At 48.5% G+C, this 27645-nt stretch overlaps 1 protein-coding gene across 1 annotated transcript in view; it reads left to right on the top strand.

Moving 5' to 3' along the window:
• Nucleotides 1–27645, top strand: part of STARD8 (StAR related lipid transfer domain containing 8) — a 204996-nt gene that overhangs the window by 126756 nt on the left and 50595 nt on the right. The window contains exons 3-4 of the mRNA XM_030208740.1: nucleotides 17517–17588; nucleotides 22831–22912. Coding sequence (XP_030064600.1) covers nucleotides 17517–17588; nucleotides 22831–22912 — 154 coding nt within the window. The remainder of the gene's footprint in view (nucleotides 1–17516; nucleotides 17589–22830; nucleotides 22913–27645) is intronic.

Genomic DNA, 27645 nt, shown 5'->3' with positions numbered 1-27645 from the left:
ACTTCTGGAGCAATACTGCATGAGGTCAGGTGTCGGGTGCTAAAAACGGCAGATTTGGGGGCTGTTGCCTTTGTGTATATATCAATTTCCTCTGCGTTTTTTAAACCAAGCGCACTTGGGGTCAGGGAAATGAAGACATCAGCAGTCCTGGTGTGAAAACAAGTGTTGATTTAGACGCTGGACTGGAGGCTGTTTGTTTGATTTGGGGCTCTGTTTGCTGCAGTGGGTGGTGGATTCAGAAGGATGGTACTAAAATCAGCTCATGGAGGCCCTTCCCCCTGTACGTCAGCTGGAGAAGATGTGATCAGCTGGACATTTGAAAGCATGGGGAGGGGCTTTCATTAGGGAGCTGATGGAACTGTTTGATCCTTCACTGGATTTTATCTCCTGGGCCAGGACCCGCTTTGCTAAGTCAGTTGAGGGCCGAACCGGATGCACCATCGAACCTGGTGAGGTGATCTTTCTTAATAGGATGTGCTGCTGTTTGATCTTTTCCTCCAGTGAAGTTCGTTAACAGATGACTCTCTTTTGATGTGGTCTTCCCTCAGCTAATCCAGAAAAGATTTAAGAGGTCATGGAAGGTGGAAACCTGTCTGCTTTTGGGCTTGTGATAGGAGTAGCCTAGTAGTTAGACCTGAGAACCAGCGACACCGGTGTTCAGATCTCCACGTCCCATGGATCTGCCTTGTGGCTTTGGGAAGTCACTTCATCCTATCTTGCAGTGGTTCGCAAACCTGGTCCTGGAGGCACCCCAGCCCGTCAGGTTTTCAGGATACCCCCAATGAATCTTTGTGAGACAGGTTTGCATGCAAATCGATCTCATGAATATTCATTGTGGATATACTGAAAACCTGACTGGCTGGGGTGTTGGGAGGTGGGTACAAACTTTAGAGTGTAAGCCCTCATGGGCAGGGCCCTAACAGCTGTATCTGAATTTGTAACTTGCTCAGGTCCAGATTTGGAAACATGAGTGAATCCCAAATTCACTTCTCCTTTATCTTTCCACCCCCACCACCTCCTCAGAGAAGTGCGAGCATGGAAGGCTTCCCCAGATTGGACCATCAAACATATAAACGGCAAGTGACCGTATTCACTTGCAAATGCGCAGTACAGATTTCCCTCTCTGTCCTGCCCTTGCGTCAAGACATCATGACGTCAGAGGGCGGAACAGAGAGGGAAACGGAGTCGAATTGTCGGACGTCGCCGCTGCCGCCTGGAAAGGAACATCGCACGAAACAACCTCCACCCTCCCCCCCATCCCCGCCGCCGCTCCTGCCCCCCTTCGTATAGGACATGTTGTCCTTTAGATTGTAAGCTCCTTTGAGCAGGGACTGTCCTTCTTTGTTAAACTGTACAGCGCTGCGTAACCCTAGTAGCGCTTTAGAAATGTTAAGTAGTAGTAGTAGTAGTATCGGGCCCCCTGCACTGACCTGACAGCGCCTCTCGCCTCCGTGTGGAAGCGCTGCAGGCAGCAGCAGAGCGATCTGCTGCTGCCTGTAGCGCTTTCACACGGAGGTGAGAGGCGCTGTCAGGTCAGTGCAGGGGGCCCAGCACGGAGGGGGGAGGGATCGGCGGCGATGAGGGTAGCTGGACATGGGGGGAGGCCAAGGGAAAAAAGAGGGTCGCTGGATATGGGGGGGAGGATCGGTGGACGGGGTGAGGCCAGGGGAGAGAGGAGGGCTGCAATACTCGCCCGTTTTTACGGGCTTAACGGCTAGTCGAGCTATAAAATGCACAGGTGATGGATACTGTGTGTCTGTGTGCGGTGGATGGATATTTTCTGCTTTCTTTGTGTGCTGCTGTGTCCAGTAACTGAACCTGAATGAAACCGTCCGTTTAGCTGGCTCCTGCCTCTTGCATTGCTCACCTCTGCTCTGGTCTCTGTCCTTCCACTCCTAACCTGAGAGAGGGCAATTGCCTTGAGTAGAGAAACCTCTGCTCTGGTCTCTGTCCCTCCACTCCTGATCCAAGACAAACCTTTGCTTTCCTGACTCTGCCTGAGGTAGGGACTGTTCAAATCCTCCCAGCTCATCTTATAAGCCTGGTCTTGTAAAGAGTTGATTTCCTGCCCAGCCTCTGTTCTGGTTTTCCTTTAATGAACTGTATTATTGTTTTTCATTTTTTTTCTTTGAGGGGAGGGGGACGGACTTTAATATGATGCACGCCTTCTGCTTTTTAAGAGAACAGTTCAATACATCGCTCAATATTTGCACAACTCAGAGCACAAGCTAGCAGGGGTAGGGGTTATCCAGTTTTCAGGCGGTCAGACTTCCCTGTGGTGTGACTGCGGAGGATGGGTGGAGGCCTCAGAATGATAAAATCTCATTTTCTGTTTATATTCTTTACAGGGTCCCTTAATACACGAAAGCTAGGGACCCACCAGCCTGGTCTAGAGAGGGCTTTGTACAGCAGGGTGTGCCTTCCCTGTGAAACACTGCACCGGAGAGAGCAGGGAGGGGACAGATGATTTCAGATATAACCAGTGTGTGCTTATGAGCTTATTCTGTTCCTTGAAATTAAGGGTCTCTATTTCGTCATATGCTGCCACTTATCAGAATGCAGATTACAGCTGAACTTTCCCCAAACTCCACAGACTGTGTCCAAATACACAACGCTGTTATACAGAATGATACACAGTACTAAAAGTAAAGTCCTTTGAGTTTTTACATGGTGTTCCCCCCTCCCCCCCCAACTGGGTCCTGTCTGGAGGCAGCATGCATACAACTAGGTCCAGCAGAACCTGAGAAGGACCTCAGACTCCCAGCAAAGGTAACTCCTGAATCATGGAGTGAACGAAGCCGTTTGTGAGCAGGAAGTGTGATTGTAGGAAATGGACGGAGCGATGCCCCGGGGAAAACTCTAGTTTTGGATCTTTGGTGAAACGGGGACTTGCTCAAGGTGACACAGCAAGAGCGGGCAGAGCTGGTATCGGGTCTCGGGTTTCAGCAAGCCTTGTTATTCCTGGGATCAGGCGTTAGGGTGGGGAGTTGATATCTCTCCGGAGTATTAAGTGAAACTGTTTTGGGGTCCCATATTCTAAAGCTCCAGAGACGCCTCGTGTTGACTGTTTGTGAATGGGATACTTCGGGGGGGGGGGGGGGAGTCAATGCACTCGCTGGTTCTGTTTTGGACTCCCTGAGCTATACATAGCTGCAAAAGATCTGCTGCTGTCACTCAGGAAGGGGGATTCCAGCAGACCTAGTGTCGCATAGGAACCGTAGACCCTTGGGTGACACGTTGGGCACGAGTAAAGGAGGGAGCTAGGGTGTTTCTGTCTGGCCCTCTGGCATCTGACTAGTTTGATTATTTTTTCCTTACTAAATGTTCACCAGCTTAAAGCTTTGCCCTGTTACTGGGGTCTCATTCTTCGGCAGGGTTGCATCTGTGCATCTGCCCTGGGGTTCACAGTCGGGCACGGTTTCCTGTCTAATGGGGGGGACGATAGCAAGGGGTGGGGATGGGGGACCTCTGCTTGGAACTCCTGTCACCGGCACATCAGAATGTTCGTTTTCAATTGCAGGGCGAACAGTCGAGAAGCATAGAACGGAACTGAGCCCAGGCTCTTTATTTAAGACAATAATGTTAAGAATATGGATTCTTACATATTTAACAAAGTAATGCCTATTGTTTTGTTTTAGTTTATTTATTTATTTGTGTGTTTAATAGTGGTTAGGGTGGTGGATTTTGGTCCTGGGGAACTGGGTTCGATTCCCACTGTAGGCACAGGCAGCTCCTTGTGACTCTGGGCAAGTAACTTAACCCTCCATTACCCCATGTAAGCCGCATTGAGCCTGCCATGAGTGGGAAAGCGCGGGGTACAAATGTAACAACAACATGGAATGTTGCTACTATTGGAGATTCTAGATGGAATGTTGCTACTATTGAGATTCTGTTGCTATTATTTGAGATTCTAGATGGAATGTTGCTACTATTGGAGATTCTAGATGGAATGTTGCTACTATTGAGATTCTGTTGCTATTATTTGAGATTCTACATGGAATGTTGCTTTTCCACTAGCAACATTCCACGTAGAAGCCTGCCCTTGCAGATCAGCAACGCGGCCGCGCAGGCTTCTGTTTCTGTGAGTGACTCACAGAAACAGAAGCCTGCACGGCCACATTGAGTGGCCTAGTAGTTAGAGTGGTGGACTTTGGTCCTGGGGAACTGGGTTCGATTCCCACTGCAGGCACAGGCAGCTCCTTGTGACTCTGGGCAAGTCACTTAACCCTCCATTACCCCATGTAAGCCGCATTGAGCCTGCCATGAGTGGGAAAGCGCGGGGTACAAATGTAACAACAACATGGAATGTTGCTACTATTGGAGATTCTAGATGGAATGTTGCTACTATTGAGATTCTGTTGCTATTATTTGAGATTCTAGATGGAATGTTGCTACTATTGGAGATTCTAGATGGAATGTTGCTACTGTTTGAGATTCTACATGGAATGTTGCTTTTCCACTAGCAACATTCCACGTAGAAGCCTGCCCTTGCAGATCAGCAACGCGGCCGCGCAGGCTTCTGTTTCTGTGAGTGACTCACAGAAACAGAAGCCTGCACGGCCACATTGAGTGGCCTAGTAGTTAGAGTGGTGGACTTTGGTCCTGGGGAACTGGGTTCGATTCCCACTGCAGGCACAGGCAGCTCCTTGTGACTCTGGGCAAGTCACTTAACCCTCCATTACCCCATGTAAGCCGCATTGAGCCTGCCATGAGTGGGAAAGCGCGGGGTACAAATGTAACAACAACATGGAATGTTGCTACTATTGGAGATTCTAGATGGAATGTTGCTACTATTGAGATTCTGTTGCTATTATTTGAGATTCTAGATGGAATGTTGCTACTATTGGAGATTCTAGATGGAATGTTGCTACTGTTTGAGATTCTACATGGAATGTTGCTTTTCCACTAGCAACATTCCACGTAGAAGCCTGCCCTTGCAGATCAGCAACGCGGCCGCGCAGGCTTCTGTTTCTGTGAGTGACTCACAGAAACAGAAGCCTGCACGGCCACATTGAGTGGCCTAGTAGTTAGAGTGGTGGACTTTGGTCCTGGGGAACTGGGTTCGATTCCCACTGCAGGCACAGGCAGCTCCTTGTGACTCTGGGCAAGTCACTTAACCCTCCATTACCCCATGTAAGCCGCATTGAGCCTGCCATGAGTGGGAAAGCGCAGGGTACAAATGTAACAACAACATGGAATGTTGCTACTATTGGAGATTCTAGATGGAATGTTGCTACTATTGAGATTCTGTTGCTATTATTTGAGATTCTAGATGGAATGTTGCTACTATTGGAGATTCTAGATGGAATGTTGCTACTGTTTGAGATTCTACATGGAATGTTGCTTTTCCACTAGCAACATTCCACGTAGATGCCTGCCCTTGCAGATCAGCAACGCGGCCGCGCAGGCTTCTGTTTCTGTGAGTGACTCACAGAAACAGAAGCCTGCACGGCCACATTGAGTGGCCTAGTAGTTAGAGTGGTGGACTTTGGTCCTGGGGAACTGGGTTCGATTCCCGCTGCAGGCACAGGCAGCTCCTTGTGACTCTGGGCAAGTCACTTAACCCTCCATTACCCCATGTAAGCCGCATTGAGCCTGCCATGAGTGGGAAAGCGCGGGGTACAAATGTAACAACAACATGGAATGTTGCTACTATTGGAGATTCTAGATGGAATGTTGCTACTATTGAGATTCTGTTGCTATTATTTGAGATTCTAGATGGAATGTTGCTACTATTGGAGATTCTAGATGGAATGTTGCTACTGTTTGAGATTCTACATGGAATGTTGCTTTTCCACTAGCAACATTCCACGTAGAAGCCTGCCCTTGCAGATCAGCAACGCGGCCGCGCAGGCTTCTGTTTCTGTGAGTGACTCACAGAAACAGAAGCCTGCACGGCCACATTGAGTGGCCTAGTAGTTAGAGTGGTGGACTTTGGTCCTGGGGAACTGGGTTCGATTCCCACTGCAGGCACAGGCAGCTCCTTGTGACTCTGGGCAAGTCACTTAACCCTCCATTACCCCATGTAAGCCGCATTGAGCCTGCCATGAGTGGGAAAGCGCAGGGTACAAATGTAACAACAACATGGAATGTTGCTACTATTGGAGATTCTAGATGGAATGTTGCTACTATTGAGATTCTGTTGCTATTATTTGAGATTCTAGATGGAATGTTGCTACTATTGGAGATTCTAGATGGAATGTTGCTACTGTTTGAGATTCTACATGGAATGTTGCTTTTCCACTAGCAACATTCCACGTAGATGCCTGCCCTTGCAGATCAGCAACGCGGCCGCGCAGGCTTCTGTTTCTGTGAGTGACTCACAGAAACAGAAGCCTGCACGGCCACATTGAGTGGCCTAGTAGTTAGAGTGGTGGACTTTGGTCCTGGAGAACTGGGTTCGATTCCCACTGCAGGCACAGGCAGCTCCTTGTGACTCTGGGCAAGCCACTTAACCCTCCATTGCCCCATGTAAGCCGCATTGAGCCTGCCAGGAGTGGGAAAGCGTGGGGTACAAATGTAACAAAAATAAAATTTATCACATTTATACCCCGCATTTTCCCACATGTTTGCAGGCTCAATGTGGCTTACAATGGACCGAAAAGGCTATCGCCATTCCAGTAGTTATACAAATACAATAGATTGTGGTAGTCAGAGTGGATAGAAAGAACAGGGTATAAGGGAAAAAGGGTAAAGGTAAGAGAGTCCAAAATAGTCCATTTATATGCTGTTTTGAAGGACTTTGGGTTTTATGTCGGAGCCTGGGGGTAGGCCTTCCGGAACAGGCTGGTCTTGAGTAATTTCCTAAAGTTGAGATGGTTTTGAGTAGTTTTGACAGCTTTTGGCAGTCCATTCCATAATTGGGTGCTGATAAAGGAAAAGGAGGAAGCGTAAGGGGATTTATATTTGAGGCCGTTAGAGGTAGGATAATGGAGATTTAGGAATGAATGGGATGTGCTTGTATAAATAAATATATTTATTGTAGTCACCAAATAAACAGATTACAAACTGCAAAAAACATTATCACAATCAATGTAACCGAACAATATAATTTTAACCAGCTATAGGACACGTTTTATGTTTTGGTTTCGTGTGGGTTGGGGACGGGGACCAGATTATGTCCCCATGCAAACTGGGGGAAACGCAGTGCAGAAAGGTTTGTACAACTTGGGAGTCACCCCAGGGAGGAAAGTGTTACATGTTAAATATTAGCTTTTAGCTGAAGTCCCTTTTCTTTCTTCCAGTTTCTTGGAACAAAGCTTGTGGTGTTTACTTGGATTTAGGGAACACCTTATCATTGGTAGCTCAAGGCAAGTTACATTCGGGTATAGATTTACTAATTAATGCGTGTTTTAACTAATGGTACTTATGTATCTTAGCTCAGGTTAGTAACAAAGCAACAATTTTGAGTTGCTACAGGTCACAGGGGCAGCAGTGGGATTTGAACCCTCGCTTCCCATCTTCTCTGCCCTCTGCTGTTAAGGACTAGGCTATTCTCCCACTCTCCAGTGTCACTGATGCTTCACTCCACCTTTTGCCCCGCCAATTCATGCTCTCTGCTCGGGACATCAGTTTCATCAAGCAGAAATAACGGTGGGAAACCCTGAATCCATCAGCAGAGCCCCAGGCCCTCTCAACACACCATTGCAGTGTTCCCAGCAGATAAGAAGGCCCTTCAGCCACCATTCCACCTGCCTTCCCTCTGCCTCCTCTTTTCATTATTCATCATCACACCGTATCAGTTATGTTGAAATTTTCTTTTAAAGGTCCATGTGTGCCGTATGTACTACCTGTGTGTCCTCCTGCATCCAGGAATCCAAATTCATGTCGGGATCTGCAGTCTGAAAGGGCTCTGGAGTGGAGTGGAGGAGTAACCTAGTGGTTAGTGCAGTGGACTTTGATCCTGGGGAACTGAGTTTGATTCCCACTGCAGCTCCTTGTGACTCTGGGCAAGTCACTTAGCCCTCCATTGCCCCTGGTACAAAATAAGTACCTGAATATATGTAAACCACTTTGAATGTAGTTGCAAAAACCTCAGAAAGGCAGTATATCAAGTCCCAGTTCCCTTTCCCCCTTTCCCTTATGACATCACAATATCAGAAGTGAGCCAAGTATCAGGCAATCAAGCCATTGTGACATCACTGATGAGGTTGGCTCTTATTGGTGGAATGAGTGGAGGAGTAGCCTAGTGGTTAGTGCAGTGGACTTTGATCCTGGGGAACTGAGTTTGATTCCCACTGCAGCTCCTTGTGACTCTGGGTAACTCACTTAACCCTCCATTGCCCCTGGTACAAAATAAGTACCTGAATATATGTAAACCGCTTTGAATGTAGTTGCAAAAACCTCAGAAAGGAGGTATGTCAAGTCCCCTTTCCCTATTTGAGATTCTACATGGAATGGATCCTCAGAAGCTTAGCCAAAATTGGGTGGCGGAGCAGGTGGGGGAAGAGAGGTTGGTGGTTGGGAGGCGAGGATAGTGGAGGGCAGACTTATACGGTCTGTGCCAGAGCCGGTGATGGGAGGCGGGACTGGTGGTTGGGAGGCGGGAAATACTGCTGGGCAGACTTGTACGGTCTGTGCCCTGAAAAAGGCAGGTACAAATCAAGGTAAGGTATACACATATGAGTTTATCTTGTTGGGCAGACTGGATGGACCATGCAGGTCTTTTTCTGCCGTCATCTACTATGTTACTATGTTACATGGAATGTTGAAACTATTTGAGATTCTGTTGCTACTATTTGAGATTCTACATGGAATGTTGCTATTCCACTAGTAACATTCCATGTAGAAGCCTGCCCTTGCAGATCAGCAACGCGGCCGCGCAGGCTTCTGTTTCTTTGAGTCTGACGTCCTGCGTGGCTGCATTGCCAATCTGCAAGGGCAGGCTTCTACATGGAATGTTGCTAGTGGAGGAGTAGCCTAGTGGTTAGTGCAGTGGACTTTGATCCTGGGGAACTGAGTTCGATTCCCACTGCAGCTCCTTGTGACTCTGGGCAAGTCACTTAACCCTCCATTGCCCCTGGTAGAAAATAAGTACCTGAATATATGTAAACCATTTTGAATGTAGTTGCAAAAACCTCAGAAATGCGGTATGTCAAGTCCCATTTCCCCTCTGTCTTGTCTCCCTAACTGTGAGCTGGGTTTGTCCTGTGAGGGTCTGTATAGGGGGGGATAGCGCTGGGGTTGTCTGCAGCTTCTTGGAGATTCCTCTGCCCCTCCCCGGAGACCCATTCATTGAAGGGTGGTTTTGGTGCTACTTCCTGTGTTGGGAGAGATGATTTACAGGCGAAAGAGGAGGTTTGGGTGACCTCATTGAGTCACACCCAGAAGAAATTTTAGCATCTTATCCCCCTGGCCTCTTGCTTGTTTTAAGTGCTGCAGTGTCCAATGTGTTTGGTATTCCAGCTAAGCCACAGACCTGCATTAGAAAGAACTGAGTGTTTGACTGTGTGCCTGGGATGATCCTTGGTATCTGTGGGCCCTGAGCCCCAGGGATGGGAGGAAGGAAGATGGAATGTCAGACAAGAGAGGTGTGAAGGCCGTACAGTACCCTCTTGGTCTTGGCTTCCATTTCACCTCGGGATTCAGTTTAAGATACTAAAGTTGATTCCTAAACTTTCTCTGTGCTATAGCTCCTGCATAAGTCTCCTCTCTGGTTGTGCCTTACGTTCCTGTCCGATCCCTTTGTTCTTCTCATGAATCGCGTCTATCCAGTTTGCATCTACTAGACAGTTGACCTTCTTTTTACTGAGCTCCAGCCCTGTGGAATTCCCTGCGTTCAGAGCCCTCCTACTTGAAATACAGATCAGGATTAAAAAGCTTACGAAACCTCAGTTTAATGTGAGCAAGTGCAAAGTGATGTATGTAGGAAAGAGGAACCCAAATTATAGCTATGTAATGCAAGGTTCCACGTTAGGAGTCACCGACCAAGAAAGGGATCTAGGTGTCGTCGTTGATGATACGTTGAAACCTTCTGCTCAGTGTGCTGCTGCGGCTAAGAAAGCAAATAGAATGTTAGGTATTATTAAGAAAGGAATGGAAAACAAAAGTGAGGACATTATAATGCCTTTGTATCGCTCCATGGTGCGCCCGCACCTCGAATATTGTGTTCAATTCTGGTCGCCGCATCTCAAAAAAGATATAGTGGAATTAGAAAAGGTGCAGAGAAGGGTGACGAAAATGATAAAGGGGATGGGACGACTTCCCTATGAGGAAAGGCTAAAGCGGCAAGGGCTCTTCAGCTTGCAGAAAAGGCAGCTGAGGGGAGATATGATAGAGGTCAATAAAATAATGAGTGGAGTTGAACGGGTAGATGTGATGCGTCTGTTCACGCTTTCCAAAATTACTAGGACTAGGGGGCATGCGATGAAGCTGTAGTAAATTTAAAACGAATTGGAGAAAATTTTTCTTCACTCAAAGTGTAATTAAACTCTGGAATTCGTTGCCAGAGAATATGGTAAAGGCAGTTAGCTTAGCGGAGTTTAAAAAAGGCTTGGACGGCTTCCTGAAGAAAAAGTCCATAGACCATTATTAAATGGACTTGGGGAAAATCCACTATTTCTGGGATAAGCAGTATAAAATGTTTTATACTTTTTTGGGATCTTGCCAGGTATTTGTGACCTGGATTGGCCACTGTTGGAAACAGGATGCTGGGCTTGATGGACCTTTGCTCTTTCCCAGTATGTACTTAGTTTGAGTCGGGCTCCTGGTTCGGACTGCTGTCTGCTCTATCTTAGGGCTTAGTTTGTTCCTTCTCTACTATCCTGTCCTGTCCTAATATTGGCGTTCTTTTCTCCTATTTGATCAGCATTTGTACTGCCTTTTGTATCCCTGCGTTTAAGCAATATATGAAGCGACTGCTAAACAAACAATGTAGGACCCTTTACCTGGGATCGTATCGGAATATCCCATTGCTTGGAGCTTACAAGTAATGTGTAAGCATTTCTGTCAAGACTGCTTTTACTGTAGGAATGGTATTGCCTTGTCCTGTGGGGAGTTGATGGATGTGAAGGGGATAGAGCTGCACATAGTGACTTTCCTCAGATCTGTTTTAGTTTATGGACTTTTCCTCCAGGAATTTGTCCTAATCTTTTTTTTTTCTTTAAACCCAGCTATATTAACTGCTTTTACCACTTGCTCTGGCAATGAGTTTCACAGCTTAACTATACACTGAGTGAAAAAATATTTCCTTCTATTTGTTTTAGGTGTCCCCTAGTCTTTGTACTTTTTGAAAGAGTAAACACTTCATTGACATTTACCCATTTCACTCCATTCAGGATTTTGTAGACCTCAATCGTATCTCCCCTCAGCTGTCTCTTCTCCAAGCTGAAGAGCCTTAACTCACCTTTTCTCATGTGAGAGGAATTCCATCCCCTTTCTCTGTACCTTTTCTAATTCCACTATATCTTCTTTGAGATGCGTTTTGCTCACAATGTTCGAGGTGAGGTTGCACCAAGGAGCAGTACCAGAAGCATTGTGATATTGTGTTTTATTCTCTATTCCTCTCCTAATAATTCCTAACATTTTGTTTTCTTTCTTGGTTGCTGCCATACACCGAGCAAAAGATTTCAACGCATTGTCCACAATGGCACCTAGAACGTTTTCCTGAGTGCACTGCTGACTCCTAATGTTTGTGTAGCGCTGCGTACGCCTTATAGCGCTATTGAAATGCTAAATAGTAGTAGTAGTAGTAGTAAATCTAACATCACGTAACTCTAATTAGGGTTATTCATGTTGACACTCGGTTATTCTTTCCCGTTTAAGCAGTCCATCAAGTATTTGCACTTGTCCACACTAAATGTCATCAGCCATTTTTGGATGCCGACGTCTTCCAACCTCCCAATGTCCTCCTGCAATTTCACGCAGTCCACAGGCAATTTAGAATCTTTGAATAGTTTTCCGTCCTCTGCAAATTTGATCACCTCGCTCCGTCGTTCCCATTTCCAGATCATTTATAAATGTGTTAAAAAGCACCAGTCTCGGTATAGATCCTTGTGGCACTCCACCTTCCTCCATTTAGAGAATTGGCCATTTAGCCCTTCCCTCTGTTTTCTATCTATTAACCGGTGGCGTAGCTATGTGGGGCCTGGGGGGGCCTAGGCCCCCATAGATTCAGCCCTGGCCCCCTGCCGACGACCCTGTTGAACCCCCCTCCCGCCAGCAACCCTTCTCCGCCGCCCCACCACCGCATGATATATACCTTGTTTGCTGGCGGGGGGCCCCAAACCCCGCCAGCCGAAGAAGAGTCTTCAGCGCCGGAGTTAGTAGACTCCAGGACGTAAGGCGTCAAAACCAGCTGATCTTCACATGAACTTCGTTGAATGAAGGCGCTGGAGTCTACTAACTCCGGCGCTGAAGAAGACTCTTCGGCTGGCGGGGTTTGGGGACCCCCGCCAGCAAACAAGGTACATCATGCGGGGGCACGGCGGGGGAGGGTTGGTGGCGGGAGGGGGCGGTTCAAGAGGGTCGTCGGCAGTAGCGAGCGGGGGGGAGGGGGGAGGGGGGTCGGCGGCGGGGAGGTGGCTAAACAGTGCCCCACCACCACCTCGGGCTCTGGCCCCCCCTCCCGGCGAGGTCTGGCTACGCCCCTGCTATTAACCAGGTCCCAATCCACAACAGGGCATTGCCTCCTATTCCATGGTTTTTAAATTTTCTCAGGATTCTCTTACGAGGGACTTTGTCCAAAGCTTTCTGAAAATCTAGATACACTACATCAACCGGCTCACCTTTACCCATATGTTTTAATTAAAACCTTGAAATAACTGTAGCCGTTGGTGAGGCAAATTCATGTTTGTTTATGTGTTAAGTAATTTTGTTCTTTATAATAGTTTTCTTCTATTTTGCCTGGCACTGGGGGTAATAATGAAACTGCCCATACTGGGGCAGTACTATGAGAACTTTTTTACCTGCATGATTTACATTACTGTGCTGGTAGGTTTGCTCTGATTTAACCCCCCCGCCCCCCCTTGAAAAATTCAGGTTTTTTTTCTGTTGGAGTAACTTTTCCAGAGGAAGCGATGTGTGGTTTACAGAGTTACATGTGGCACTGTGCCATCTCTTGGATATCGGGAATGTTCCTGAACAATTTGAGCATTGATGGTGGGACATTTTTGAGGTCCTCATTTCTGAGATTAAAAATGCTTGTTAACCCTGGAAATAGATTTGACAATTACCAGTACATTGTGCAGCCGTCTCAAAGCTACCTCAAAGGTCACCAGTAACATCCTAATTTACAAAGCCAGAGATTGGTCCTGCGTTCGGGGTCAGAGCGATTTCTTATCTTGAGTAGAAGCACCAGGGAGCCTCTGTTCTGAGAGGCAGTGACATCCCCTCATCTTGCTTCCTTGTTCCCCCCACCCCCAGCCCACCCATCCCAAGCGTAGGAAAGGGATGAGCTGACATATGATTTATAATTTGGGGGAATATTCTGCTTATGTTTGTTGGTGTAAATCTGCCCTGAGCTGTTGGCTTGGGTGGAATATAAATGCTAGCACAGAATACAAAGGCATCATCGGGTTGAAAAACTGCTGAGGCCTTGAACGTCTCACGCCGCCAGGCACACGCACTGACTGTACCTTGATACTTAGGGTATGACGCTGTTCTTTTTTCCCTGTGTGCAGTGCTAAGTGGCAGAGTCTGTCACTCTGTGGTACCATTGAATAATGGCACGGTCCTTTCTTTGCCCACACATAGGGCTGGTTTTTCCTCTGCCACTGAGCCAGCTTTGGCTGTTCCTGGCACTGTGCTGTATTTGTCTTCGGTCTGTCCCTGGGCTCTCGTGTTCCAGGCTGTCAAGAAGAAAGCGGATTACAGATAACTAGAGCTGAGAGCTGTACCAAAGGATTCTTCTCCAGCATCTGGCAGGGACTTTTCAGTATGATGAAAGTGTCAGTCAGTCTTTCCATATTACTGGTCATGGAGATGCTCTGGTCGAATGTCTCATTGTGGATTGTGCTTAATTTTCCCCTCTTGTAAGAGTGATCTCTGGAGAGTTTTATGATACCCGCAGTGCTCAAGTTCAGTTCTCACTTCCAGCAAAACTCCCAACAATGCCTGCAGAAAAAGACCATCCAACCCACCCAGTCTGCCCAGTTAACTGTGTCCACTTTTAAGGACATCTCCCAGCTGACAGCACAGAGTGTGACCACCTGCGAGATTTCTCCTTATCCAAAATTGTCTTTTTGTCTGCCCTCCTTGGTAATCCATCATCTTGGGTAGAAAAGGATACGACTTTTCCACCTGGGTCCCACATTTTCCCCGCATCTAACCACAGGGCTCCGATTTACCCTAAATACTCAGTTGTGCAAAATAGAAAACTTTTCACTAGTTGGTTGGTCTCTGGAAATATGGATTCCCTCAATGTCTCCTGGAATGAAGAGCGCAGGCGTCCTCTACTCTAGGGTTTTCAGAATGTTTTCAGCTGCTCTGAATTTCGTTTCAATTCATTTTTATGGTACCTGTGTCCTTCGCCTGTGCTTACTGCACCAGCCTGGAGAGCAGAAGATTTATATTCGGCAGGGCGGCAGCTATGTAAAGATATGACGCCATCTGCTTTTTCTGCCGGATTTTCAGCTCGCCTCAGTCAGGCTGCTGGAATGTGGTCATAACTGTAAGCAGATAACTTACCCGTTTTAGGGGTCCTTTACTAAGGTGCGCTGAAAAATGGTTTTGGACACGCACTGATCCATTTTTCAGCACATCTCTAAAAATGCCTTTATTTTAAATTCAAGACTGAAAATGGACGTGCGGCAGAATGAAAATTGACGCGCGTCCGTGTTGGGTCTGAGACTTTACTGCCAGCCATTGACTTAGTGGTAAAGTCTCACGCGTTAACCGGGCGGTAAGGGTCAACGCGCTTCAAATACCTTTTACCACCCGGTAGCGCCGTGCACCAGAAAATAAAAATTATTTTCTGGCGCGCATCAAAAACGAAATTACAGCTGGCACACGCAGTGGCCGGTTGGTAACTTGGAATCGGTGCTCATTGGACCTCCAGCACACCCCAACTCCTCCCCACCTCCCAGCGTTGTCTGAAGAATCCCTGGTGGTCCAGCGTAAAAAAGAACTCCCTCCTGGCCCCCCTACCTTAGTTGGAGGAGGAAGCTAGCCTGCTTGCCTCCCTCCTCTTCCATGGGATGACGCCACTGCAAAATGGTGGCGCCCAGCTCCGCCCAGTGCATCCTGGGATGTGCTGGGCGGGGCTACAGACCATATAAGGGAATTGCTCCCACCAGGGATTCTTCAGACAATGTTGGGGGGGGGGGGGGTTGGGGTGGGCTGGAGGTCCAATGAGCGTCGATTCCAAGTTCTTGTTTATGCTGGACCACCAGGGATTCTTGACAGTGCTGGGGGGGGGGGGGGAAGTTGGGGTGGGCTGGAGGTCTGCCGGACCTTCAGCCCACCCCTGTTGCTCGCTGGGGGGGGGGTGTTTGGCCGGCGGCCACCAGGGACCATTTTATGGGTTTTTGTGGGGGCTGGAGACCCACCGGACCTCCAGCTCTCCCTGAACCTGGGGGGGGGGGTGGGATCGAGCCCCCTGTTGGCAGGTTTGCTTTGGGAGGGAACGGGGGCCTGCCAGCATGGGCTCACCATTCCTCCCCAATGATCTGCAAACCCTAACGCCAGCTCGGAGCTGGCGTAGGGTTTGCCGTGGCCAGCGGCCCAAATTTTGGCGCGCTGACCGCTGATCATTGGCAATGAATGCACTAAGCCCTGTTTAGCATGTATTTGCATACTACTCACGCAAAGAGCCCTCGAGTGCGTTGTTTCATGTGCTCGAGGGCTCTGATCATGTGGCGGTAGCAAACGCCGGCGCTAGTATGGCGCTAACAGCCTCTAGCGCCGGCGTTTGCTTTTGATCATCTGCCTTTTAGATTGTGAGAAATATCCAGAGTACCTGAATGTAACTCACCTTGAGCTACTGCTGAAAAAGGTGTGAGCAAAATCCAAATAGATAAAAAATGTGTTCTACAATTGTTTTTTAAATTTAGGGCTAGAAAAACGTCCCAAATGCTGCTTTATGCCACTTTTTAGACATTTTTCTCTTTCAGAAATGAGCGCACACTGTGACAACTGCCCAAATGTAACATTTTATTGATACCTTTGGGGTTGTGGCAGTGGTGTGCTGGAGCAGGGCTCTCACAGGCTCTCGAGAGCCGTTTTTTTAAGAATTTTGGGAGCCGGTTCTCCATGGCTACTTTAACAAATGGATCCCAAAATGTGGCCTTGGCCCCTCCTGAATTCTCTTTTACTTTGCTGGCGAGAGAGAGCCCCCTGTTAACAATTTACCAGCACACCCCTGGGTTGTGGTATAGATTTGTCACCAGTTTGCCATTAATGTACCTGATGGTTATGTCCAGGAAGGAGACCCTCCTCTTTGGTGTAATTGAACTCAGATCCTAAGTTTGCATCCTTTGTGTTAAGCCAACTATGAAATTTGTGTCCCAAATTAAAAGAACACCGTCTACATATCATCTCCATAATTTGATGTGTTCTTCGTGTGGATTATTAGAAACTTCTCTTCAAAATTGGCAGTTTATGGATTCATAGTGGCTTCCATTCCTGTGCCTTTTACTTGTTTAAAAAATTGTCCTTCAAAATAGAAATAGTTTCTTTCAAAGCCAAAGTGGCAAGCTCCATGATAAATTCTGTCGGTACTCTCAGATCTGCGTCTTAAGGATTCTCTTATAATGTTCAGTGCCTCAGTTTCAGTCCCTTTATACTAACATCCCCCAGCGTCCAATGTGGCAAGAATTTGTACCCTCTTTTACTTCAGTTTCTTTGAGAATATCGAGGACATGTATGGAGTCTCTTGTATAAGATGGAATCTGGGGAACTAGAGGTCTCAAAAATATATTATTTATTTATTCATACTTGTATCCCATAATTATTCAAAAACGAGTTCCAGTTGTACGTGCAGGACGTCAGACTCACAGAAACAGAACGAAGCCTTGCAGATCAGCCACCGAGGTCCTCTTCTTCCGCCGCAAGGCTTCGTTCTGTTTCTGTGAGTCTGACGTCCTGCACGTAAGCGAAGCCTTGCGCCGGAAGAAGAGGACCTCGGCTGGCAGGAGTAGGGGTCCCCCGCCAGCAAAGGTAGGCGACGGTGGGTTGGCGGCGGGAGGGGGGGGTCGAGAGGGTCGTCGGCAGGGGGGTCCAGGGCCAAATCTACGGGGCCCGGGTCCCCGTGGCCCCACGTAGCTACGCCACTGGGTAGAAGGCGAAGAAGGTGCCATGTATTACTGTCAGCTCCTGCTTTCTGGACTGGTCAATGGTTTTCTGCTGCCCCTTGGGTCTGACCGTTGCAGCCTGGCTCATGGACCAGTCCAGGTGCTGCATCTGGGTTGTGGGAATTGCTGGAGCTGCTTATTCTGTACAGGGCAGGACTCAGGAGGTGGATGGGGCTGTGAGGCTGCTGCTTCTAGGGGCAGAACCCACTTTCCTGCCTATTTGTCTGACCTTATTTCCTGAACAAGTTCTTTGCCAAGTGTTCTAAAGTGTGTTTTGTTCCTTTTCAGAGGTCGAGGCCAAGAAAGCGTGTGACTGGCTGCGAGCAGCGGGCTTCCCGCAGTATGCACAGCTGTATGAAGGTATGGAGACCCCACCCCATGTCCTGTACTGGCAAGGGGTGGGGTGATCTGACAATTTTAATAGGGCTGGTCCTTAAAGAGTTTCCTTTATTTGCAGATCCAGTACACCAGAGTCAACACACATGCACATGCCTGCACACACAAACTCACATGCACGCACATGCTTGCTTGCTCATGTGCACACGCACTAGCAACTGTAGCTGTTCCATGGTGTGCAGTGGCCAAATCCTGTGAAGCTACTGTCCTCCCTTCTATTGCCATCACAAGAAAAACATGGACACAGCGGCGTACCAAGGGCGGGGCGGTGGGCGTGGTCTGCCCCATGTGCACGCTGCTGGGGGGGGTGGGGTGCAGAGATCAGCCGCGCATCTGTCGGCTCCGCTGGTTCCCTGCTCCCTCTGCCCCGGAACAGGTTACTTCCTGTTCCGGGGCAGAGGGAGCAGGGAGCCAGTGGAGCCGAGAGCCGTGCGGCTGCTCCCAGCAGCTAAAAATGCACCGGGGGGGGGGGGGGGGGGGGGGGGGTGTGCGCACATCAGCAATCTGCCCCGGGTGGCAGCCGACCTAGGATCATCACTGCATGGACACTTGGCCTCATGGCTCAACTCTTCCTTTCCTGCTGTTCATCGACGCTCCTCGTGAATTGGCTCCGCCTTGAGGTCTTGTGCTCCCCGTACGTGTCTGCTCCTGCTTCAAAGTCATGTCCTTCCTGCATATGTTGGCTCCCATTTCGAGGTCTTGTCCTCTCGTCGTGTGTCGGTTCCCGCTTCGAGGTACCCCTTCTGCTTTTGGGGAACCCTGATGAAATCTTTAAGGCTGTAGGTTCTGCTCTCTGCAGGTCGGCCCCATCTGCCTCATTTTGCATTCTCTTTCCACTATAGATCCTTTCAGGTCACCATTGAAAAGCACTTGGATGTTTAGTGCCAGGCTGAACCTCTATGTACCTTATTTTTTATAAATTTGGGGGGGGGGGGTGATTTTACGTATACCCCCAATTCTATAATTGTGTGCCCTTCATGTGCATTAATTTACATTTGCTCATTGAAGTACCAGCAGGGCACTTAAGGTGCTATTCTGTAATGAGCATGTAAATGCGAGGGGGCGTGTATATGGGTGGGGCATGGGCGGGGAAGTGGGCGGGGCTCCCTCTTACCTAAGTCATTTACAGAATCCTGTCTGTGAAGTGCAATCCTGCCACATTTATAGAGCTGCAGTTATATCGTGTTGGATTGGATTTATGAATTTGATTGATATACCACCCGCTACTAACATGTCACAGTTTAGAACCAAATCATATACATATATCATACGTCATACAATATATGTCACTCAAAAACTGCATCGTTAAACATTTTTAGGATTATCTAAAATATTCCTGAAATAATTAGGGCTTTTCGAAAACCACAGTATGAAGAACAGTCAGAAAAACACTACAGCCACGAATGTCTATGGCTTGCATAAGTGTTGGGAGCACCATGATGGCAGGTTAACAGAATCAGGGCCACCTAAATAGATCTGCCTCCATGGTGTTATAGCACTATTCAGATATAGGTAGAACAAAGGGGTTGGGGTCTTCTGGTGCTGAAATCCAGCCTTATATGCCTGTAGATAATGTTTGACCTGGGTGGGGATTTATTGATTTATTTAGATTTTGCTCACACCTTTTTCAGTAGTAGCTCAAGGTGAGTTACATTCAGGTACTCTGGATATTTCTCTGTCCCAGGAGGGCTCACAATCTAAGTTTGTACCTTTTTTTTTTTATTTTAGTTACATTTGTACCCCGCGCTTTCCCACTCATGGCGGGCTTAATGCGGCTTACATGGGGCAATGGAGGGTTAAGTGACTTGCCCAGAGTCACAAGGAGCTGCCTGTGCCTGAGGTGGGAATTGAACTCAGTTCCTCAGTTCCCCAGGACCAAAGTCCACCACCCTAACCACTAGGCCACTCCTCATGGAGGGTTAAGTGACTTGCCCAAGATCACAAGGAGCAGTGGTGGGATTTGAACCAGTGGATGAGTGGCCAAGTGGTTAGGGTGGTGGACTTTGGTCCTGGGGAACTGAGTTCGATTCCCACTTCAGGCACAGGCAGCTCCTTGTGACTCTGGGCAAGTCTCTTAACCTTCCATTGCCCCATGTAAGCTGCATTGAGCCTGCCATGAGTGGGAAAGCGCGGTGTACAAATGTAACAAAAATAAAATAGATACTATTGGAGATTCTACATGGAATGTTGCTACTATTGGAAATACGGTTGCTACTATTGGAGATTCTACATGGAATGTTGCTATTCCACTAGCAACATTCCATGTAGAAGGCTGCGCAGGCTTCTGTTTCTGTGAGTCTGACGTCCTGCACGTACGTGCAGTACGTCAGACTCACAGAAGCAGAAGTCTGCGCGGCCACATTGGTGATCTGCAAGGGCCGACTTCTACATGGAGAATCTCAAATAGTAGCAACAGTGGAGGAATGGCCTAGTGGTGGACTTTGGTCCTGAGCAACTGAGTTCAATTCCCACTTCAGGCACAGGCAGCTCCTTGTGACTCTGGGCAAGTCACTTAACCCTCCATTGCCCCATGTAAGCTGCATTGAGCCTGCCATGAGTGGGAAAGCGCAGGGTACAAAAAGCTGTCCTGTTCAATGGCATTCCTTGGTCGGCTGCCACCCGGGGCAGATCGCCGCTGCGCAGCCCCCCCCCCCCCCCGGTGCAGCATCGTCCGCTCCCCATCCCCAGGTGCAGCATGACCCCCCCCCCCCCCCGCACAGTGTCGTCCACACCCCGGTGCCTCACCTCTAAGCCCCCCTCCTCTGTTGCTTCTTCCTACCTGCTGGGAGCAGCTCCGCTGGTTCCCTGCTCCCTCTGCCCCGGAACAGGAAGTAACATCAGAGGGAGCAGGGAACCAGCAGAGCCGACAGCCGCATGGCTGCTCCCTGCACCCCACCTGCCGCATGCACCTGGGATGGACCACACCACACCCACTGCCCCGCCCTCAGTATGCCACTGGTCCTGTCTTTGCCTACTATTAACTTAACCAGCCAGTGCTGAATATTAACTTGGCCGGTTAAGTTTAAGCTGGCCAAATAAAAAAGGATATTCAATGCTAGTCTCGGCTCAGTGCCGATCATGGGACTTAGCCAGCCTGCCTCTTGCGTGCTGAATATCGGCCACATAGTGTCTCCAGTTAACCGTATGATGTATCATGTGATGTCGAGACTCTTTTTAGTGCAGTTAATGTGGGACAACCTGGTCTTGTTCCGTGGGAGACTCTGACACTCCTCCTGATTCTTAGCTTGAAATCTTCCTTTAACCTGTTGTGTTTCTTGTGTATCTTCCCACGCGGTGTGTGTGTGCTGGGAGAGTAGAAATACCTTTGCTCACTGGCTTTTCTGTGGGGAGCTCAGAGGGTTTCGTGGTCTGTGACTGTCTACCCCTCTCCATTTCTGTGCCCTTTGTGGTGACCGTGACTTCCATTTCCCTGGCAGGACAGATTGTGAAATGAGAAAAGTGAGCTGTAACTGATGTTATTGTGTAACTCGTGCTGTGCCTTTTAGGCAACGCTGCTCTTTCTAGACTCTTTTGGGTCAGGGCTGATATGCCAGGCTCTCCAGGGACTGTCTTGTTTTCCTGGGCAGAGTGGGATAAGGGTCCTTGGCACCGGCTGGGTTGCCTGTGCTGATTTCTCAGGGGCCATGTCAGGGGATGGACTAGTGCAGCAGAGCTCACTTCCTGTCCTCCACTGGAGTTTGTTGAATTTAATTACCTTGCCAAATTTGAGTTCAAGGTGAGTTAAATTCCGGCACAGTGTGTACTTCCGTGCCCAAGCGTACAAGCTAAATTGTACCTGAAACAATAGAGGGAGAGGTGACTTGCCCAAGGTGACAAAGAGCCTCGCTGGGAGAACTGGGATTTGAGCCCTGGCTTCAGTGGTCAGCAGCTCCACCATTTCTCTGGGATTGACGCGAGGTTTAATTAGGGCAAAGGTACATAAGTACATAAGCATCGCCATGCTGGGACAGAACAAGGGTCCATCGAGCCCAGCACCCTGTCACCGACAGCAGCCGAAAGAACAAGCAATTTGTCCCGCCCATCCCAGAAATACTGTATTATTCCCTCGTCCATTCAATAACATTCTATGACTTTTGCCTCCAGGAAGCCGTCCAACCCTTTTTTCAAGTCCGCTAAGTTAACCGCCTTAACCACCTTTTCCGGCAGCGAATTCCAAAGTTTAACTACGCATTGAGTGAAGAAAAATTTCCTCCGATTCGTTTTAAATTTACCACACTGCAGCTTCATCGCGTGCCCCCCTTGTCCCAGTATTTTTGGAAAGCGTAAATGTAATCTGCTCATCTCTCTCCCCATTACTGATGTTCAGAAGGGAGACTGTGAAAAGTGCAAACATTGCTGGGGGAGAGATTGCCGGGGGGGGTTCTAGGAATTGAGGTGCGTTTCTATATTATGACCAACATTACCACATTCCTGTGGTTCTAGCCTGTGTGCCACCGGAGGGCTCTGGTGCAGGCCCAGGGGTGCTGGGGTCAATTTCCTGCTGACAGCTTAGTCTTCCCCTGGTGAGCGGGGCCAGCTGGCATGATCTGGCACCTCCATTCCCAGAAACCCTTCAGTGCAGGGAGGTCAGATGCTGCTTTCCTGTACTGGGCTATCTGTACCTTGCACTTGCACATTGTGTGTATGTTGGGTTGGGGGAGGGGAGGGATGGTGTCACCTCTGTGTTTTGTTTGTGGGAGGGGGGGGGGGGGATTCTCATGAAACTGTTCCTGGAATTGAGACAGATTGAGTAGATTCAGTATCTACAGCAGATCACAGCCTGGGGTGCAATGGGGAAGTTCCTGGCGTACAGCATGCTTTCTGGGAATGGAATGAGCAGGGAAGGATCCGACAGGGTGTCCCTCCAAAACGGGACTCAAAGAGTGCTGGATCCCATTGTAAGCAGCTTCTGGGTTATAATCCCCTTATTAAGGATCCCCTCGCAGACCACTGCAATATCTGCTGACAAAGCTCTTTCCTGCTGCTTAATCTGGCTCTGTGAGGGTGTGAAACAATCTTCCACAAGCAGGAAATGAGCCCAAGCAGAGCCACACCTTCTTTTGCCCTGTTGCATGCTGGGACGTGTAGTTCTGTTTGGCCTATGAGATGCAAGTAGTGTGGTAGATCTCTATTACAGAGCGACTGTAAAGCAGAGAACAGATTACCGAATGGGGAATGACCCTAACCCTCTTCTTCTGTATTGCAGACTCATTCTCCCCTATCGACATCGCATCTGTGAAGAGAGATCACAGCTTTCTGGACCAGGACGCCCTCACATCTCTCTGCAGGTAACAAATAAAAAAAACAGAGGTAACAGTTGTTCGATAAGAACTGGACATAAATGATTGCACGTCAAAGGTAACCACAAAAAAAGGAGAGGAAAGTCCTCATGGATAAGTAGAAATGGGGATACAGTGAGGTAAATAAAAAAAAAAAAATGGTTCAAAGAGTCCATAAGATGCAAACATCTCACTGAATTTTATTCTTCCATCAAATAAAAAGAAGAATCCATACGTCTATCAGCATAGGTAGAATGAGTGGAGATACGACCAGTGGTGTGCTGGAGCTGGCTCGCAAGAGCCGGTTGTTAAATTTTTTAGCATTTTGCGAGCCGGTTGTTCTGGCAGGACGAGCCGGCTCTCCTCTTCCCCTCCCCCGCCCCCCCGAGCTACACGGTCCCAGGCTCCAGCACATACCTGAAGAAGGCAGCCACCCTGGTGGTCCAGTGGATTCTTCGGGGCAGGAAGGATCCCCAGTGTTTCCTGCCCGCTGCCGGCGCCGACCCTCCCGCTGCGGGATCGCTCTTTAAAAATGGCTTCTGAGACTTCCAGCGGCGGCCTCGCGAGACTTCCGCTGACGTCTTGGAGGCCGCCCTTGTAAGTCTCGGCAGCCATTTTGAAGAGCGATGCGGCAGGGGGAGAGTCAGCGCCGGCAGCGAGCAGGAAAGACTGGGGATCTTTCCTGCCCCGAAGAATCTACTAGACCTAACAGTGTGGCTGCTTTGAGGTATGTGCTGGGACCCTGCAGCTCAGGGGAGCGGGGAGTAAGTCTGGAATAGGTCGGGTGGGTGGGGTGGGGACCGTGGGGAGGATACTGTTGAAAAAAAAAAAGTTGTATTTTCAAACATGCCGGCTTGTGCAGCATATGGATATACACAGAGGAAGAGTATTAAGGGAATAACTTTTCATAGGTAGAGTAGTAATCCTATATAATAATTCTCACCTGGAACTTTCTGAAGCTCACTCTGTGGGAGGGAAACGCTGAAGGCTAGGCTGCCAGCAACACTCACTCTCACTCATGCACCACACTCACTGTCACTCAGGACCCACCCTCAGCCACGCCCCTTCCGGATATAATTCGCAACCCCAACGTTCTAAATGAAGCCTCAAAAGCCCCTCTAAACCGGAACAGTGAGGCGCCAGAGATATCCTGTTTGCCCATGCCTGCAAATTGGAAGTCTGAACTCTGAAGCGCCGTAAGTCCCGCCCTCGCGTCACAACGTCATGACGACGAGGGCGGACCACACTGCAGGAGACAAACGCGATCTGCGGCGCCCCACACTGCACAAAAGTAACGCGCCATCTCGACGGAAACACCATCACGGAGCTCGCATGTGCCTCGAGGGGGATTGGGGGACAGCTGCTTCCATGACGGACGGGGGGGGGGGGGGGTTGGGGGACAACTGCCTCGCTGACGGCCGGTCGCGAGGCTCCAAACGCTATCTCTCAGTGCCTGCAGGGTGCTTCGGGGACACCTGGCTCGCTGAACATGCCTCTACAGGCTGCAAATCCCATCTCCCCCTGCCCCAAAACCTTACTAGCGCCCGTTTCATCTCTCCCAGAAACGGGCCTTTCTTACTAGTTTCTTATAAATCGTAATCGGTGTGTCATGTGGAGGGGACACCCTAGCCCTGTTATATTGATGTAGAGATTTTTTTTTTCTCCTGGTAAAGGGCTTCTAAACCAGACACCATGTTATGGGAATCAGGTGGTCAACATTCAGAGTTTCTATCTATTTATTTACTTATTTATGGCATTTTATCTCACATTAAACATGAATTAGATTGGAAACTGGGAGCATTTAATTTTTGTTTTGTTTTCCTGGAGAGAGTAATGCATTGCCCCCCCCCCCCCCCACCCCAGGCTCTCTCCCCAGATATAGCCAGCTCTGCAATTTGGGGGGAGGGGCGCAGAGGTGGACCGGGGAGAGAGCCTGTTAAAAATTTACCAGCACACCACTGGATACGACTCAACTTGACATGGCCATGTTTCGGCAAGGATGGCTGCCTCAGGAGTCTGTTATTCCAGTTGTTTCTTAAGCATGCTGAGATGAAGTATCTGTATCCCCAAGTAACAACGTCCAGGAGTCATCACCTCAGACCTTCCTAGATAACCAGTTAAAAAATTTTAATGTGCATTACAAAATTTTTATTAAAATGTTTGAAACAAACTGAAAAAAATGTCTGACAGTTGGTGGGGGGGGGGGGGGGGGGGGCGGGAAGCCAAACTAACAAAAAGAAAAGTGTTCTGTGCACATCCCTAAAATAAATTATTTTTCAAAATATTTTCAATAACAAAATGACATTTTTTAGTCAGTGTCAACAACCCAAAAGATTCAGAAAGCCACCACAGACTCGAAAAAAATCTCGGTAGATTTCTGTTTCTGAAAGAATCCAACTGCGCTGCCCTTGAAAAAGGGGATATTTTTGCCATCAAATCCTGAAGTTATAAAGTGTCTTTCTCTGCCCAGCTGTGGCGTTCTCACATAAACAGTGGCAGCTGTTTTAAACTCCGTTGCTCTGATCGATTAGATCAGGATGGGTTGCTGCACAAAAGAAAACAAACAAAAAAAAACCCCTCCGGTCAAGGGTTCGTTCAGCTACAAAATACTGTTAACTGCCTGGAGTCAGTTAAATGTTGAATTAAGAATAAAGTGTTTATTCTTCTTAGATTGACGATCATAAATTACTGTCCAAATGGACGAGAATTGTAAGGCCCCGATATTCATCCCAGGGCAGTAAGTGACTGGCCACAGGCTGAGCTAACCTCAAACATTCAGTGCCAGGATCTAAGTAATTCCCGGCATTGAATATCCAGGTATGACGCTGACCTGGAAGTTAACTGGGCAACGGCCAGTTTTCAGATCGGTGCCCGGTTAACTCAGCTGTTTTGCTGTTCTAACTTTACGCGGCTACTTAGCTGGTTAGTAGACTGAAAATTAACCGACTAATGGGCCGATGATCAGAAGCAAACGCAGGCGCTCGAGGCTGTTAGCGCCATACTAGTTCCTGCGTTTGCTACTGCCTCATGATCAGGATGCACTGGGCAGGACTGGGCGTCGCCATTTTCGAGGCAGCGCTGATGGAACAGGAGGGAGGCCACCTTCCTCCTCCAATGAAGGTGGGGGCTGGGGAAGAGGGCTACTAGACTACCAGGTCGGGGGGGGGGGGGTTGATTCGCAGCTCACTGGGCCACCAGGGCTCTATTTGAGGGGATGCTGGGGGGGGGGATTAGGGGGGCTGGAGACCCACTGGATCTCCAGCTCCCCCTGAACTTGTGTCATGTGAGGGTAGGGGGGGGCTGTAGGTCTGCCGGAGCTCCAGCCCCCATGTCGCTTGGCTCGGGGTGGGAGTGCTGTTTGGGGTCTGGTGGTTCCATGGACCTCCAGCTCCTGTGTTTGACAGGTCTGGGCTTTTGACAGGTAAGTGAGGGAGGATCCTCCCGCACTTTACCCTATGATCATAGAGACACGTTATAATGCCTTTGTATCGGTCCATGGTGCGACCACACTTCGAATATTTTGTTCAATTCTGCTCACCTCATCTCAAAAAAGATATAGTGGAATTAGAAAAGATACAGAGAAGGGCGATGAAAATGATAAAGGGGATGGGACGGCTTCCCTATGAGGGAAGGCTGAAGCGTCTAGGGCTCTTCAGCTTGCAGAAAAGGCAGCTGAGGGGAGATATGATAGAGGTGTATAAAATAATGAGTGGAGTGGAACGGAAAGACGTGAATCGTTTGTTTACTCTTTCCAAAAATACTAGGACTAGGGGGCATGCGATGAAGCTACAAAATAGTAAATTTAATACGAATCGGAGAAACTTTATCTTCACTCAATGTGTAATTAAATTCTGGATTTCGTTGCCAGAGAATGTGGTAAAGGTGGTTAGCGGGGTTTTAAAAAAGGTTTGGACGGCTTCCTAAAGGAAAAGTCCATAGACCATTATTAAATTGACTTGGGGAAAATCCACTGCTTATTTCTGGGATAAGCAGCATAAAATGCATTGAACTTTTTTTGGATCTTGCCAGGTATTTGTGACCTGGATTGGCCATTGCTGGAAACAGGATGCTGGGCTTGATGGACCTTTGGTCTGTTCCAATGTGGCAATACTTATGTACATCTCCTTCACCTCTGGGCTGAGAAACCAGGCCTTCGGAGCTCCTAATGCCCGGAATATACTGAGCTCTGGTGGTAGGAGGCAAAGCGTCTGGAGGCATTTTCAATATCTCCACTGTGTACTTCTCAAACATCTCAATAGTAGGCAAAAGTGAGGACCTGGGAAAGTTCAGTAATCTCAAATTGTCTTCTATCCTGATTCTCCAAATATTCCAAATGTCATTAAGTAAAAATGTTCTCCTTAATTGAGACTGGCTCCAAACTTTCCACAGCTTGGACTTTAGATTTCAGGGAATCCAATTCCTGGGCTAATTGGTCAGTTGCTCGTGCCTACTAACCTACAAATGCACTCGATCTGCAGCCCCTCCTTACCTCTCTACCCTCATCTCCCCTTACGTCCCTACCTGTAACCTTCGCTCTCAAGACAAATCCCTCCTTTCAGTACCCTTCTCCACCACCGCCAACTCTAGGCTCCGCCCGTTCTGCCTCGCCTCACCCCATGCTTGGAACAAACTCCCTGAGCCCATACGCCAGGCCCCCTCTCTACCCATCTTCAAATCATTGCTCAAAGCCCACCTCTTCAATGTCGCCTTCGGCACCTAATCACAACACCTCTACTCAGGAA

The sequence above is a fragment of the Microcaecilia unicolor genome, chromosome 7 (assembly GCF_901765095.1).
Source record: "Microcaecilia unicolor chromosome 7, aMicUni1.1, whole genome shotgun sequence".
Lineage (NCBI taxonomy): Eukaryota > Metazoa > Chordata > Amphibia > Gymnophiona > Siphonopidae > Microcaecilia > Microcaecilia unicolor.
The sequence above is the reverse complement of the archived record's forward strand: the minus strand, read 5'-3'. Positions and strand labels throughout refer to the sequence as shown.